Raw genomic sequence first — 17,774 nt, forward strand, 5'->3', positions numbered from 1 at the left:
CTGCCGCTGAGCCCTAGCCCCAACCCCCTGGCTCCGTATTTTTAAAGCAAATTTATTGAGTTACAGTTGACCCAACATAACGGTTCAACAAATTGACCTAACATACAGTTCATCAATTTAAAGCTTATAATTACATGTTTTTTAGTATCTTCGTAGAGTTGTGCACCCATCCCTATAATTAGTTGTAGAGCATTTGTATCACTTCAAAAAGAAATTGTTTACTACCTGTCATTCCCATCCCCACCCTCCCAACCCTACACAATTGCTAATCTGTTTTCTATATATCTTGTCTGTTTTGAACATTTTGTAGAAATGAAATTCAGTTTATGGGTCTTTGTGAAAGATAATTTACTGTGTTTTAAAGGTTCAACCATATTTTAGCCTTAGTAATTTATTCTTTTTTTATAATTAAATAGTATCTTTTTTTAAGCAATATTTTTTTAGTGGTCAATGGACTTTTATTTTATCATGGTGCTGAGAATGGAACCCAGGGCCTCACACATGCTAGGCAAGCACCCTGCCACTGAGCCACAACCCTAGTCCTTAAATAGTATCTTATTATATGGATACCACCAAATTCTGTTTATCTGTTGGTGGACATTTAGGTGTTTCTGTTATTTGGCTATTAGCTATAATGACTAATGTGTTTTAAATATTTGCAAACAAGTTTTTAAGTGCACATACATTTTTATTTCTCTTGAATATGTATCTAGGAGAATTGCTGGGTCATATAAACTTTATGCTTAAACTTTTGAGGAGGTATCAGACTATTTTCCAAAGTGGTTACATGATTTTACATTGTCATTTGGTTTATTTACTTTAGCAGTTCTGTCATTTTTGTCCCATTTATTTTTAAGTTGGTAATTTCTTAGGACTATTTTGTTTTTAAGCTCTGTTAAGTTTTTAGGGCTATTTTTTCTTCCTCATGAAGTTGACCCATTTATTACTATGAAATAATCTTTTACACCTGGTTATACTTTTTGCTATGAAATCTGTGATATTAATTCATAAGTATTCTTTTTTCCCCCAATAATACTTTGTGTTCTTTTAATTAATTAGATTTTTTTACTTGCATCTGTATTTAAAAAATTTTTTTTGGTTGTTAATAGACGTTTATTTAATTTATTTATATGTGGTGCTGAGAATGGAACCCAGTGCCTCATATATGCTAGGCAAGTACACTACCATTGAGCTACAACCCAGCCATGTAATCTGTATCTTAATATTTAAATTAGGCTTCTTATAGGAAACATTTTTGGGTCTTGCTCTTTATCCAATTTGACAATCTGTACCTATTAATTGGGGTATTTAGACTATTTACATGTAATACAATCATTGATATGGTTTATTCAAATCTATAGTCTTATGAATTGTTTTTCATTTGACTTATAGTCTTTGTTCCCTGTTTTCTAGAATGTCATTTTAATATTCTTTACTGGCTTATTAACATAACTCTTGGCTTTGTTATTTCAGTATTTGCTATAGGGTCTATAATATATATCTTAAGCTTCTCATGGTTATTACTTGATCATTGAATCATATTATTTGTAATTATTCTAATGCAGTTTTTAAAGTAAGAGTACAATTCTTTTAAAAGCATGAATAAAAACAGAATTCCTTCAGGGTGAAAGGGGACCTTATAGGGACTATCGTCTTCTAATGTATTTTCACATTAGGTATATATGTATTTAGAATATATCATCAATAGTACAGCATGTATTCATTCAATGTTTCCATTTAGAAGACTATTTGATATTTAATCTGTAACTGTTTTGAATTTTGACATTCAAATAAAATTCATACTTTGTCATTAATAATGCCTGTTATTTATATAACTTTACAGTTTCTCATACACAGCTGTCTGATAAAGAAGGTAAGTCATGGATTATTGTTCCATTTTATGGAATAATAAATGTGCTCTTCATTTTAAGAAACTTCTGAATCACACAGCTAGCAAGTGGTTGAGCCTGTATTGGATCAAGATTTATGATTGTAGATCCATTTTTATTATTCAGTGTGTACTGTTGATTTCATGATTATAAGATTAAGAAAGATGTGATTATTTAACTTTTCAGTCCAGTGATTCTCGCGTTTATTTTTAACTTTATAGTCCATGGCAGAAGTCCTTGCAAAAAAAGAAGAGCTAGCAGATCGTCTAGAAAAGGCCAATGAAGAAGCCATTGCTAGTGCTATTGCTGAAGAAGAGCAGTTAACTAGAGAAATTGAAGCTGAAGAAAACAATGATATTAACATTGAAACTGACAATGACAGTGATTTTTCTGTGAGCTTTTATAATTTTTAACATAATTTTTGAATTATATACAGAAGTAAAATTCTTATGACCAGAAAGGCTTTGAGTTAATACAGCTCTACTTAAAATTATTTACTTAAAAATAATCTTTAGTAATAATAATGATAGTAATTATTATTATTATTCTCATGGTGATTTAGACTTACATAATAAACAATAGCAAATGGTTTTTTAAAAATACTTGACCATTGCTAAATATTTTCTTATGGGGATACAACTTCCACGTTAAAAGTTGTTATTCTCATTTTACAAATCAAGACTTTGAGTCTTAAAGAAAGTAAAATCTCAACATTACTCAAATAGTCATTTATACTGACGAAGAATCTAAGGTTTTTACATGTTATATTCTTCAAACAAGTAGCAAATAATGCACTGCAGTGCTGTTACTCAGTGCTCAGATTAAAGAAGGGAATTTGTTAAAGAATAAAAGTAACCATCAGTTTTATATTTCACATATTTTTGTGCTGCTTAATGCCCAACAAAGACTCTTATGCTCTGCTAATGCGTGCTTTGTATGTTATGTCAGTGTTGATTTTGTAATAGTATAATGTCAGTATGTTCCTTTTGTCTTATATTCCTTTTGTCTTTATTAATTTCTAGTAACTTGTTAAAACATATAGTCTGTGGTATTTTAATTTGGTAATTATTGTGTCTATACAAAGTATGTACCATTTTCCTGATTTCAAAGTATTACTTAAGTGAAATATATTAAGAAATGGTAGAAAAAATTCACGTATAGTTCACTTTTATGTTTATATAAATTGTGTTTGAAAATTTGTTTTTCTTTCCTTGCATTTTAGGCCAGCATGGGCAGTGGGAGTGTATCTTTCTGTGGTATGTCTATGGATTGGAATGATGTTCTTGCAGATTATGAAGGTATTATCTGTGTGTGCATTTGTCTCTGTGTATATTTGATGTGTAGGTACAATGGGATATAATAAGTTATTTTATTATGTGCAGTTTCTGTGTAAAATAATTTGATGTAGGAATGCTATAGACTTTTAAAAGTTTGTTTTAAAATATTGGTTTTACAGAACCATGTGGTTAAAGAGTAACAGTGGTTTGCTTTTTTCTGAACAGCTCGTGAATCTTGGCGCCAAAATACATCCTGGGGGGATATTGTAGAAGAGGAACCTGCTAGACCTCCAGGGCATGGAATTCACATGCATGAAAAACTTTCCTCACCATCTCGTAAAAGGTCTGGCCTTTGAAAATTAATTTGAAATGTTTCAAAGAAGGGAAACCAGCCGCTTTTAACTATTAAATAGAGTTGCTCATGACCTTTTTGGGCACATTACTTTAGGACAGTTCCAGATCCATTGAAAAGTGATAATAGTTTCCTGAAATGTAGTCCAAATTGAGTTTTGTATACTTTAAGACCTTTGAAGTCTAAAGAACACTATTTTTGGCCTCATCATCTAAACATTTGTGTCTCTTGGTTCTTTTGTTTACATTAATAGAACAATTGCAGAATCTAAGAAGAAACATGAAGAGAAACAAATGAAAGCACAGCAGCTAAGGGAGAAGTTGCGTGAAGAAAAAACATTAAAGCTTCAGAAATTATTAGAAAGGGTAAGTTTTTATTTTTAGGAAAGTGTGATAGTCTTAAGTTGGTGGGCATATTTTCAAATAGACTATTTTTTGATCTCAGAGAAGCTAATAAAATCATAAAAATAATTATATTCTCTAGGATATAAAGGCATTTCTCTCTGAATTCCATAAGGTTATCTGTGTTTTTTTTTTTTTTAAAGAATGTGTTTTTCCTACACTGAATTTTTCTTTTCTAAACTATCTCATAAATTGATATGGATTTGTGAAGCTAAACTTTGTCTCTTGCCATTTTCATTGCAAGGTATCTTTGTGTAGTCTGGTCCAAAGTGTAAAATCATGTTGTAGGACAGTTTTGAGGTTAAGGTTATTAGTTTTTTTTTTTTTTTTTTAAATGTATGGCTGTCTGTGGCCAGCTCTGTACTTGCTGTTGGCTTTAATTTTTAATATTATGAATGTGCCCATGACCAGCCTCTGTCACAGGGGAGCAAGCTGCCACCCTTGCCCCTAGTTATTGTAACTATGTATACATATGCTGCTGGTGGTATAGGTGGCATGCAAATGGTACATCCTGTTGTATATGTGCATGCAGGCAAACACTGGAGCTATGCATGTTGGTAGCTCTGCCCAGGTCCCTATCACCACCTGCCCCAACCTTCAACTACTCAGATGTGTTCATGGCTTAACAGAAAACTATTACCGAGAATCTCAGTAGCCTTTGAGGTACTGCAAGTACCTGGCAGTTTTTGCAACTGAGGAACACAACAGTTATTGATGTCTTTAATACCAGCATTTGAACTGCCATACCAGCACACAGTTCTGGACTCAAGAGGTGCTGTACACCTCGGTGCATGGTGTTCCATGCGCCACTAGGCCTGGTGCAGCAAACACTCCCCTTTTTGCCTTCTTACTGTTATCAGTGGCCCCATAACCCTGTCCCCCAGCTTATGGTCTTTTCTTACCAAAGCTGGTCCATAAAGTCTGCACAAGACTGCTACTTCAGATGCACAGGAAGCAAGGCAGAGATATAAAGGACATGAAAAAAAAATTAGGAAAACTATCAAAAGAACACAATAAATTTCCAGTAACTGACTTTAAATACATGCAGATCCACAAATTTCCTGATAAAGAATTCAAAATAATCATTCTGTGGTAATTTGGCAAGCTACAAGAGAACACAGATAATTATAAAAATTAGGGAAACAATACAAGAACAGAAGAAGTTCAAGAAAGAAGGCATAAAAAAATTCTATATCTCAAAAATTCAGTGATTGGATTAAGAAATGCAATAGAGAGCTTCAATAGCAGACTTGATGAAGCACAAGAAAAAAATCAGAATTCAAAGAGATCATTTGAAACATAAGTAAGAGGAGGGAACAAAAAAATGAAGAAAAGTTATTGAAATTATGTGAACCCATTATCAAACCATATATGCATCATAGGAATTAAGAAGGAGAGAAAGGGACAAAAAGCTTTTTAAAAGAAATAACTAAAAATTTCTAGATGTCCATAGAACACCAGACAGGTTAAAGATAAGTCTACACCAGTTGGGTGCAGTGACACATGCCTGTAATCTCAGTTATGCAGGAGAGTAAAGCAGAAGCATCGCAAGTTGGAGGCTATCCTTGGCAACTTTTCTATTACCACCCCCCTCCAATCTATCTCCAGACTCATTAATTATAACTAAACTATGAAAACTCAAAGAATTTTGAAACAAGTAAGAGAAGCAGCTTGTCACACACAAGAGAACCCCCTTACCAAAACAGTAACTGAATTTTTCAACAGAAACCTTACAGACCTGGAGGCCATGAGACAACATATTCAAAATGCTGAAAGAAGCTGCCAACTATTATTACTATGCCCTGTAAAGCTAACCTTTAAAATTTTGGGAAGATTAAGTCTTCCAGACATTAAACTCTGAAGGAGTTTATCACCACTACATATGCTTTAGGAGAAATGCTTAACAGAATTCTTAAAATGAAATTGAAAACATGATAAACAACAATGTGAAAACATGTAAAAGGGGCTGTGGCTGTGGATCAGTGGTAGTGCACTTGCCTGGCATATGTGAGGCACTGGGTTCATTTCTCAGCACCACATATAAGTAAATAACAACTAAAAAAATATTTTAAAAAAGAATAAACTTTAATATTTGGGGTAAATATATTGTGAAATACAGAACTTAACACTAAAATGGTGCACGAATAGTAACTCCAGTTTGAAAATTAAAGGACAAAAGTATCAAGAATAACCTAAATGACAAAAATTGATAGTGGATTTACAAGTAAAAAGTGGTTAACTCTGACTGTAAGACACAAAGTGTGTTTTTAGGTAAAAGTATAGTTTTTGTTTGCAATTGAACTTGGGCTATGACTATCAAAGCAAAACCTTTCAAAGACATTAAAGGTAAAGAAAAACGAACCATTACAAGAGCAAAAACAGTAAAATAATACTGCAATGGAGAAAGACAATAGAACTGCCAAACAGAAAATGTGTCACACAATGGCAATATGAGTTTGTATCAATTAATACTTAACTTCAAATGTAAATGTATTAAATTATCCTATCAGAAAGCCCGGCACAGTGATATGTGCCTATAATGCCAGCAGCACAGGAGGCAAAAGCTTGTTTGCAAGTTGGAGGCCAGCCTGTGCAACTTAGGAGATCTTGTCTTCAAACAAAAAATAAACAAGATTTGGCACATGAGTCAGTAGTTTTTCTGGGTTTAATTCCCAGTAACAATCAGCACAACAAAGAAGCATAGTAGTGGCTGGGTGTGGTGGTACATGCCTGTAATCCTAGTGACTCTGGAGACTGAGATAGGTGGATTGCAAGTTCAAGGCCAGCCTCAGCAATTTAGTGTGGCCCTAAGCCATTTAATGAGACCCTGGCTCCAAATAAAAAATAAAAAGGACTGGGGATGTAGCTCAGTGGTAAATTGTCCCTAGGTAAATTCCCAGTATCCTTTTTGCCCCCACCCACATCCCCTGAAAAGCTAGAGTGCCTGAATAAAAAAAAAAAAAAAAAAAAGACCCAGTCATATGCTGTCTATATGAGACTCATTTTAGATTTAAAAACACACATACACTGGATGTGAAGGGACAGAACAAAGATATTACATTCAAATTTTAACCAAAAATTGGTGGCCAAACTTTTGTTAGACAACATAGACTTTAAATCAAAAAGTGTCACTAGAGAGAGAAGTCATTGAATAAATGATAAAAGAGTTAATTCAAGACATAAAACTATATTTGCACCCAAGATCAAAGTATATAAATATATAAAATAAATATTAACTGATCTGAAATGAGGAATTAATAGCAGTACAGTAACAGTAAATGACTTCAAGCTCCACTTTCAACAATGGAATATTCAGTTGGAAAATCAATACAGAAATAGCCAGTTTAGTTACACTTACACTGAATAGACATATACAGAATTTTCCACCCAGAAGTAGCAGAGTACTTATTTTTTTCAAGTGCACATGGAACATTCTCCAGGATCGATCACACATTTTGTCACAAAACAAGTCTTGAGCAGTTTAAGAAGATCATACCAAGTATATTCACAGACCACATGGAATCAGCCTAGAAATCATTGACAAAAAGAAAACATGAAAATTAACAAAAACATGGAAGCTAAACACTACACTGTTGAACAACTAGTGAAAGAGAAAATCAATAGAGAACTTAAGTAATACTTTGGAGCATATGAAAAAACCAATACTGAAACTTGTGAGATGTTGTAAAAGTAAGTATTAAGAGAAACATTATGAAGATGAATGTCTACATTAAAAAAAAATAGCTAGGTCTCAAAAAAGCAACCTCATTTTCCAACTAGAGAATCTGGAAAAAGAAGGGGAAACTATACATAAAATTAGTAAATGGTTGGAAAAGTAAAGTGGAGTAAATGAAATGTACAAAAAATAAATGAAACTGAGTCGTTTATTTAAAGATAATATAGCAAGTTTGAAAAGAGTAAAGGGTTCATTTGTAATGCTCATTGGAGCATTATCGTTATACATAGTAGTTAGGTTCATTTTGAGAAAATCATACATGCATGGATTTGATTCAGTCCCTGTTTCCCCCCTTTCCCCTCTTCTCCTCTCTTCTCCTGTTCTCTTTCCTCTACTCTATTGATCTTCCTTTCACTTATTTATTTTAATTTCTACTTATATATAAAGGTGATAAACCCCCATGTTATATTCATAAATGCACATAATGTGTTTTGCTCATTCCCTCCCTTTCTTATTCCCCTCCCTCCTTTCAATCTCCTTCTTCTACTCTGCTGATCTTATCTATATCTTTATATGATATTTGATCTGCTCCTCCTTCTTTCCCTTATTTTGCTCTAGCTTCCCCATATGAGAGAAAGCATTCACCCATGATTTTCTGAGACCGACTTATTTTACTTAGCATGATGTTTTCCATTTTCATCCATTTACCAGCAAATGTGATTATTTCATTCTTCTTTATGGCGGAATTAAGCTCCATGTGTATATATACCACATTTTCTTCTTTTTTTCTTTTCTTTTTTTTTTTTAGAGAGAGAGAGAGAGAGAGAGAGAGAGAGAGAGAGAGAGAGAGAGAGAGAATTTTTTTTTATATATATTTATTTTTTAGTTTTCGGTGGACACAACATCTTTTTTTGTATGTGATGCTGAGGATCAAACCCGGCACCTCGTGCATGCCAGGCAGGCGCGCTACCTCTTGAGCCACATTCCTCAGCCCTATACCACATTTTCTTAATCCATTCATCTATTGATGGGCATCTGGGCTGATTTCATACTTTGGTATTGTGAATTGTGCTGCTTTAAACATTGAGGTGGCTGTATTGCTGTAGTATGGTGATTTGAGTTCTTTTCAATAAACGCTGAGGAGTGTGACAGCAGGGTCATATGGTGGCTCCATTCCAAGGTTTTTGCTACTGCTTTCCAGAGTGGTTATACCAATCTTCATTGCCACCTTATGAGAAAAAAGTGGCTTGATTTTACTGTGGTGGTCAAAACTGTTGGCAGGGATGGATTTTCATTCTTTAATATTTAGTTTTGGCTCTAAAACATTTGGATCAAGGTCTAGGGGTTAATTTCAGTGTTTTTGTGTTTCTCACCTAGCTGCCCACTGTGTGTAGTAGCTCTCAGCTTCCAGTTTCCCAATATGGAATGGGATAGACTGGGGAGTGATGTCAAATTGTGTAATCCTTTAGTGGAGGTGATATAGAGTTCTAAACTGAAAGTTCCAGTAGTTGAAATTTTGTCTTGGTTGACCTTTGGAACTTGTCTCTTGGATATTTGGGATTTAATCCATCCCCCCCCCCCCCATATTGCTGGGAATATTCAGGTCTCAGCTGGATGTCTGGATGTCTGCATCTCTAGGGCTTCCAGTAAAATTCACTTTTAGGATGTAAAGAACAACCCTTCATAATTTTCACCTTCACCACTATGGTTATGAACTACCAGGTATCCACAATGTAGTATAGATGCTCCTGTGTGGCCACTTTAGATGTCTTCCTAATAACTCTTGTGGGGTGCCAGCAACAAAGGGAGCTTTCCTGCCCTTGGTATCTGGTGTCTCTGTGAGCCAGGTATAATTTCCTTTCTGCCTATTTCAGTCACTCTGGTTGAAGTTTACTCAAGAGGTCATAAAATGTGACTGCTGGCTTCTTCTTTTGTGAATTCCTGGTCTTATGTCTCTGCTTGCTGCTGTGCAGCATTTATAGATAGTTCCTGGGTCATAGTAATTTCCAGGTCAGCAGTCTTGGTTTCCTCAGAACTATTGCCCCAGGTGCCTGAAAAGTTTTTTGGTTGTTTTTTGCTGAACCTCTCTCCTCACTGACTCTGTATTTATTAAAATCAGCTTCCCTCTGTAATCCATAGGTTCTCCCAAGCCAAATTTTTGTTTTTTTTTTTTGGTTAACCACCAAGCTGTCTCTGCCTATGCTCCTTCCTCCCCTCAGTGGCTGCTGCTGCTGCCACCAGCTAAGTTGGCACGTCTCTAATGTATTATTTATTATATTCTGTTTGAAGTTTCTGACTTCGTGTGTCTCTGTGGTTTCTTTTACCATCTAGTTTTAAGTTTAACTGAATCCTCTTAGCTACGCACTTGATGAGAAAGAGTCTGTTGGCTTTGTAAGTCTGGTACTTAGAAACTGCCAGTAAGTGTATCCTTCCTCTAATCTGTCATCTTACTTCCCTGAGTGGCTTTTTTTGGGAGAGAAAATCAAGAAGCTCTTCACTATATTTATGAAGAAATAAGAGATTCAAAATTGGAGTGGATGTAACCATGGATGACAAAAATTAAAAAAAAAATGATAAGGACTATTATGAACATTTATGCGTCACTGTGAAAAATAAGTTTATTTTCTTTATAAATCACCTTGTTTCTGGTGTTCTGTTATGGAGGCACAAAACAGACAAAGACATTCATACATGAAAAATCCATAACTAATATCATGATTGAATGGGAAAAAATGAAAAATTTCAATGAAATACTTGGTAAAAGGCAAGAATATAGTTTTGGTAAAGTTTCAAGTTATAGAAGCAACATGCAAAAATCAGTGGGGTGTTTATACTTTTACAATCAGCTATCTAAAAGGGAAGTTATTGAAAGAATCCAGTATTTTCATTAGCAACAGAAAGAACAGAATACTTGGTAATGAAATACGATGAAAGATTGGTAAATCAAAATTGTAAAACATTGATGAAAGAAAATATAGAAGACACAAGTAAATGGAAAGACATCTGATGTTCGTGAACTGGAAGAATTACAATGTCCCTATTACCCTAAGTACAATCCCTGTCAGAATCCCAGTGGCTTTTTTACTTTTTTACAAATAGAGAAAACAATTCTAAAATTCAAATAGAACCACAAAAGACCACACAGAATCCAAGTAATTTTGAGCAAGACAAACAAAGGCTGGAAGCATTACTTTTAATGACTTTATATTACAAAGGTATAATAATATGAATATTACTGAACTTTAGAATAAAATTCTGCTATTTGTTTTACCATGTGTAGAGCTAGAGGGCATTAAGCTAAGTGAAACAAGACACAGAAAAAGAAATACTGAGTAATCTTGCTTATATGTTGAATCTAAATTAGTTGAATTCATAGGGAAAAAATTTAGGATTATGCTTGCCAGAGGCTAGTGGGAGGGAAAATGGGGTAATGTTGGCCAAGGATACAAAGTTTGTTATACAAGAATGAGTAATTTCTGAAGGTGTAATATATAGCTTCATGACTATAGTTAACAAAATGAAAAACAAAACACCAAAGGAAAAGTTTGGTTTATTCTTGGAATGTGAAGATCTTTTTCATTAGAAAATATATTCATGCAGTGTGATATAAATCTAAAAGAGTTTTTAAAAAGCCATCATTTTCAACAATAACTAAAAAAGGTGATCAGGTTGAATAAGTGGGGGACTAATTATATTTATAGAAGACAGTCTGAGTATTTAGAGAAGAGTAGAAATTGATCAATGTGGTATAGTGGGTGGAAAGAACCTGGGCTTTGGAGAAGGCTGACCCAATTCTGACCATGATATTACCTTGTAATCCCATGTTTTAGGTAAGATACTAAAAATAGCATTTCTAGCTTCTTTTCTTACCTTTTCAAAAAAATATATTTTTAGTAGATGGACACAATACCTTTATTTTAGTCATTTATTTTTATGTGTGTTAGGCAAGTGCTCTACTACTGAGCTACAACCCCAGCCCTGCATTTCTAGTTTCTATATCTATAAAATGAATTTTATAGTGATTAACTTGTTATGATGCTTAAATGAGGCAAGTATGTGAAACAGTAGCATAGAACAGGTATAGATGATCACTATTATTGTTACTGTCAATTGGCAGATGTAGATGAGTACTATGTTAGTTATCTATGCTGCATTACAAATGAGCCCAAAATTTAGTGTCTTTATTTATTTCATATTTTTATGTGGTGCTGAGGATTGAACCCAGTGCCTCACACATGCTAGGCAAGTGTTGTACCTCTGAGTCACAATCGTAGCCCCCAAATTTAGTGTCTCAAAACAGGAAATGTTTATTAGCTCACAGTTTGTGCTAGGAGTGGACTGCCTAGTGATTCTTGCTTGGGGTCCCTTGGGTAGTTGCATTCAGGCTTTCATTCAGGGCAGTAGTGATCTGGGGTGGAATGATGCACTTCCAAACTCATGCACTTATTTGCAGGCTTCACTTTCTCTTTTGCTGTTGACTAGAACTCTCATTTTCTTGTCAGGTGGCCTTTATATAGTTTAGAAATCTTTTGTGACATGGCTGGTGGTTTCCCTATAGAAAGAATCAGAGATGGGGAGAGCGGGGAAGGATGATAGCACAAAAGAGTTGATAAAATGGAAGCTATACTTAACTGTTACTATTTTTTTTTTTGCACGGGGGGGGGGCGGGGGTCATCATCCTGATACATTGAGGGAAGAGATTATGCAAGAATCTTTTTAAAAAAGTTTTTTAATTGGTGCATCATAATTTGACATCATAGTGGGATTTGTTGTTACATATTTGTACACGAACAGAATGTAATATGGTCAGTTACTTCCCAGCACTTCCCCTTTCCCCCTCTTCTTACTTCCCTTTGTTCCTCTTCATTTGCTTTACTTATCTCCTTTTTATTTTCATTAGATCTTCCCTCGCCTACCCGTTTTTTCCTTTTTTCTTTCTAACTTCCACATATGACCCTTAGCTTTCTGAGTCTGGCTTAGTTCACTTACAAAAAGCTCTCAAGTTTTATCCATTTCCCAGTAAATGACATAGTTCTTCTTTATAGCTCAATGAAACTTTATTGTGTACATATACTACATTTTTTGTTTGTTTGTTTGTTTGTTTTGGAGGCACCAAGGATTGAACTCAAGGCCTCATGCCTGCTAGGCAAGTACTCTGCTACTGAGGTACATCCTGGCCCAATATACCACATTACCTTTATCCATTCGTTTGTTGATGGACAGCTATGCTGGTTCTATAATTTGGCTGTTGTGAATTGTGCTGTTGTAAATATGGGTATGCATGTATTATTATAGTATGCTGATTTAAATTCTTTTGATAAATACCAAGAAATGGTATACTTGGGTCATATGATAGTTTCTTTCTACTCTTGAGGAGTGTTTATACTGGTTTCTATTTTGGTCATACTAATTTATAGTCCCACTAATAGTGTTCCTTTCCCCCACATCCTCTATGCAAGGATCTTAATACCAAGTGGCTTTGATCATTGGGAGCTATTTGGAGATTGTATGCTATAAATATCTAACAATGTGACAACGGTTGTGTGACCACTATATTGCAGTTATAAGTGAACTCCTTTGTTATGGAGTACTACCATGCATATTAATCATAAGATTTGCATTATTGAGATATAATTGGGCCAAATGATATGAATATTTATAAAAATGAACTAGGTAACATTATATTCTATTTAGTATTCAAATTTTGTTGTAAGTTGAAGAAAATTTTGTGATTTTCCTTTTTACTTGAATCTTAATAATTATTCGTTCAGAATGAATAGATCAGATATAAAAATCAGTCTCCATATTTTGGGGTTCTATAAGAGTTACTATGTTACTTCATTTTTAGCTTAAGTTTATACTATAAAACAACCATATTTCTTCTCACTATGTTATTTATTATAAGCAAAAGTATGTAATATATTTTCTGATAAAATATGATCTTCAGTTATTCATGTATACAATTTATAGATTACTGGAATGAATTGTACATGATTTTAGAGGTTCTCTGGTTTAATTCTCTTATCTATGTAGGTGTTCCTTAATTAATTACAATGGTAAGTTCCACCTTCCATTTGTATGATGGGTTATTGTTTTTAGCACTGTTCAACATATATGGATTCATCTAATCTCTACCGTAACAGGACAGATATTGACCTCCAATTTATAGGGTGTAAAAACTGAATCTTGGAGAGGGTGAGTGTTGTTTTTAGTGGCACATGACCAATAATTTGCAGAACTAAGGTTTTAAGGACCGTCTTTTGTCTTCTAGTGATGTTACTGCATTTTTATGTGATTGAACACATAATTATTTAGATAAAATTTAACTGGAATGTTAGTTTTTTCCAACTCATGATTTTTTCCAGCTGATGATTTTCTATAATTTATCCTCATTGGTACTGAATCTTATTTCCTGGATCACAGAACAAGTCTTTTATTTCTGTTTGATGTGGCTTTAAGGAATTAAAGGCAGACTTCCCCCTGCCCCCCCTGTTTTGTTTTGTTTTGTCTTTTGTTGTGCTGGGTATTGAACCCAGGGCCTCCTATATACTAGGCAAGGATTTATCACTGAACCACACCCCCAGTCCTAAAGGTACTTACTCTGTCTATGTTGACTCCATGGGCAAAACCCTCTCTGTTCCTTCAGAGAATAATTTGAATGAAAATATTGTGATTTTTTTCAGATTTCTTTTCGTTTTCTAATCTCTGGGTAAAGTTACTTATTTCTTTTAATTCTTTATATCATAGAAATATTAAGGCTTATGAACATAATATGTACTTTGTTCATTTTACTCTTGGTGCATTACAGTAATAACTAAAAATATTTCTGGAGAGTCATGTCTGATGCACTGTTCTGAGACTTTTACATATACAAACTTAATCTTCAAAATAACCATATGAGATAGGTACTATTTTTACTATTTCATTCTTATAGACACGATAATTGAGACCCAGGTTAAAAATGTTGCCCAGGTTTCAGAGCTAAGTGGCCAAGGTAGATTATGGACACTGGCAGTCTGGCTTTATATTTTGTGTCCTTAATCATTATTCATACTCTTGCATATCCTTCCAGGTTTAGACTGTGTATTTTATAAACTATTTAACTATTTGCACTTCTGTTGAGCTACTGTGTATTTTGAAATTAAAGATGTGATAATTTTCCACACATAGGAGAAGGATGTTCGAAAGTGGAAGGAAGAATTACTAGATCAACGACGTAGGATGATGGAAGAAAAATTACTTCATGCTGAATTTAAACGAGAGGTGCAGTTACAAGCAATTGTGAAAAAAGCACAAGAAGAAGAAGCTAAGGTATAGGATAGTTGCTTTATACAGTTAATTAGCTAAGTACCCTTTTCAGTTGTTTATAGTAATAGAAGTTAATATTTATCAAGTGTTTATTCTGTACCAGAATAATAGGACATTTTACTGGCTCACTTAAAATTTACTAGGTACAATGTCTTGCTTTATCCTTACTATAATTCTACAAGCCATATATTTTTACAGCTCTATTGAGATACAATTGACAGAGAAAAAGCAGCACATATGTAAAGTATTCATTTTGATGACATTTTGACATGTTTATGTCCCTGACACTATCAGTACAATGAACATAATAAATAATTCCTCTTTCTAATTCATTCCTTTGTCCGACTCTGTTAGCAAGCAATTTCTGATCTGCTTTCTATCACCATAGATGTTTGTATTTCCTAGAATTTTATATGAATTGAATCATACAGCATACACTTTCCTCTGGCTTTTTTCACTCAGCATAACTATTTGAATTTCATCTGCTTTTTGTGTATCTCTGGTTCTTTCCTTTTCATTGCCAAGAAACATACCATTGTATGGAAATATCATAATTTGTTAATCCAGTTACCTATTGATGAAAGTCTTCTCAGTTTTTATCTTTACAAGTATAACTGCTATGAGCATTCATTTGCAACTCTTTTTGCAGATGTATTTTTCTTTTTCTTTTGTAGATACCTAGGAGTGCATTGAAAGAGTTATGATAGGTCATGTTTAATTTTTTAAAAACAATTTTCCAAATTGGTTAAACTATTTTATATTTGTGCCAGCAATGAATGCAAGTTCTAATTATATCACTTGCTGATCAGCCCTTGACATAGTTACATATTTTATTTTAGCCATTCCATTTTAGTAGATGCAATGTCTCATATTTTCTTTCCATTTTATTGTATAAAAATGAACACAACATAAAACTTTTTATCTTAATAATTATGAATATGCAGTTCAGTGGTATTAATACCTATATAATGTTGTGTGACCATCATTACCATGCATGTTTGGAACTCCTTTAATCTTGTAAAACTGAAACTCTACACTTACTAAACAATAATGCCTTATTCCTCCTTTCTACCTTTGTACTTTCTAGTTATGATTTTGATTGCTCACCATATCTCATATAAGTGGAATCATATAATATTTGTCTTTTTGTAACTGGCTTATCCTACATTATGTCTAAGGTTCTCAATATTGTAGCATGCATCAGAATTTCTTTCCTTTTAGGTTGAATAATATTCCATTTTAAGTATAACTATATTTTGCTTATCCATTCATCCATTTAAGTTGAGTTTCAACCACATTTTAGCTCTTATTTATAACCATGGGTTATAAATCTTTGAGTCCCTGCACTGAGTTTTTTTGTGTATACACCCAGAAGTGGAATTGTTGGATAATATGGTAATTCTGCTTTTAGTTTTTTTGAGGAACAGTGCTGTTTTGCACACCAATTGCACCATTGTACATTTCTACCAACAATACACAAAGGCTTCCATTCCACATCCTTGTTACCTCTCATTATTTTCTGTTTTTGGATAGTCATCTTAATGTATGAAAGGTTTGATTTGCAGTTCTCTAATGATAAGTTATGTTGAGCATCCCCCTTTTTTTTAAAATAAACTTTTTTTTAGTTGTAGTTGAACACAAAAACTTTATTTTTATTTATTTTTATGTGGTGTTGAGGATTGAACCCAGTGCCTCATATGTGCTAGGTGAGCACGCTACTGCTGAGCCACAACCTCATCCCCATGTTGAGCATCTTCTTATGTGCTTATTGACCACTTGTATGTCAGTATTGAGCCTGTCTATTCAAGACATTTGTCCATTTTTATTTTACTTTTTTTTAGTTACTGAGTTTTAGGAATTCTCTTATGTATTCTAAATACTGATACCTTCTCAGATATATGATTTACAATATCTTTTCCCATCCTGTGAGTTGCCTTTTTATTTTGGTATTAATGTCTTTTTTTTTTTCGGTACCAGGGTTTGAACTCAGGGGCACTTGACCACTGAGCCACATCCCCAACCCTATTTTGAATTTTTTTAGATATAGTGTTTCACTGAGTTGCTTAGTGCTTTTGCTGAGGCTGACTTTGAACTCATGATCCTCCTGCTTCAGCCTCCGAGCTGCTGGGATTACAGGTGTGCGCCACTGCGCCAGGCTACTAGTGTCTTTTGATGCACAGAATGTTTTGATTTTTATGAAGTCCAGATTGCCTATTATTAAAATATTTTGTCTTCAGGGTTACAAAGTTTCCATAGGGTATTTTCTGCTTTTTTTTTTTTTTTGAGTTATGTTTTCTTCCAGATAGAGTTTTTTTAAGTTAGTATTTGCATACTGCATTTCCTGTGAATTTTATTTATTTTGCTTAGTGCCTTAAGACTAAAATATTATGTACACATTTTTTCTTGAATATACTTGTTTGTCTTGTACTTTCAGGGCAGTTCAAAAGATGGTTATCTGATTAATCTACTTATAAAAGTGGCCTTGTGGCATGAAGATTGGAAAACTTCATGAGAACTATATTCAAACTTTCATGTCTGAGATTTTTAAAAAATTTTGAGTGGTTTTATTCTGTCCTACATAGATTTCTGAAGTCTCTTCTGCGGAAGAGTTGGCTTTCGTGTTCACTTCCCCATTTCCTTCTTCTGTTTTCACTGTAGCGTACTCTCCCTCTGGTTTCAAGAATGAAAGATTTAATAACAAATGATTTTTTTTGAGTTTTATAGTTAGCTGTACTTATAAAATCTGTATGATCTACTAGTCTGTATGGCTGTTAAGAATCAATACATGTGAAGTTGAGGATATAGTGTATATAGTGTATATAGTTCAGTATCATATGCACTTGCCACTTATTCAGTATATGTCAAAAAAAA

The 17,774-nt window shown here is 33.8% G+C and overlaps 1 protein-coding gene across 9 annotated transcripts in view; it reads left to right on the forward strand.

Moving 5' to 3' along the window:
* Positions 1 to 17,774, forward strand: part of Scaper (S-phase cyclin A associated protein in the ER) — a 447,154-nt gene that overhangs the window by 127,262 nt on the left and 302,118 nt on the right. For all 9 annotated transcript variants that reach the window (XR_013090777.1, XM_076851161.1, XM_076851163.1 and 6 more), the window contains 5 exons: positions 2,111 to 2,281; positions 3,112 to 3,187; positions 3,392 to 3,509; positions 3,772 to 3,883; positions 14,766 to 14,906. Coding sequence is in view for 8 of the 9 variants with exons in the window: in XM_076851161.1 (XP_076707276.1) it covers positions 2,111 to 2,281; positions 3,112 to 3,187; positions 3,392 to 3,509; positions 3,772 to 3,883; positions 14,766 to 14,906 (618 nt within the window). In the remaining variant the exon portion in view is untranslated. The remainder of the gene's footprint in view (positions 1 to 2,110; positions 2,282 to 3,111; positions 3,188 to 3,391; positions 3,510 to 3,771; positions 3,884 to 14,765; positions 14,907 to 17,774) is intronic.

This window comes from Callospermophilus lateralis, chromosome 3 (assembly GCF_048772815.1).
Source record: "Callospermophilus lateralis isolate mCalLat2 chromosome 3, mCalLat2.hap1, whole genome shotgun sequence".
NCBI classification, from domain to species: Eukaryota; Metazoa; Chordata; class Mammalia; order Rodentia; family Sciuridae; genus Callospermophilus; species Callospermophilus lateralis.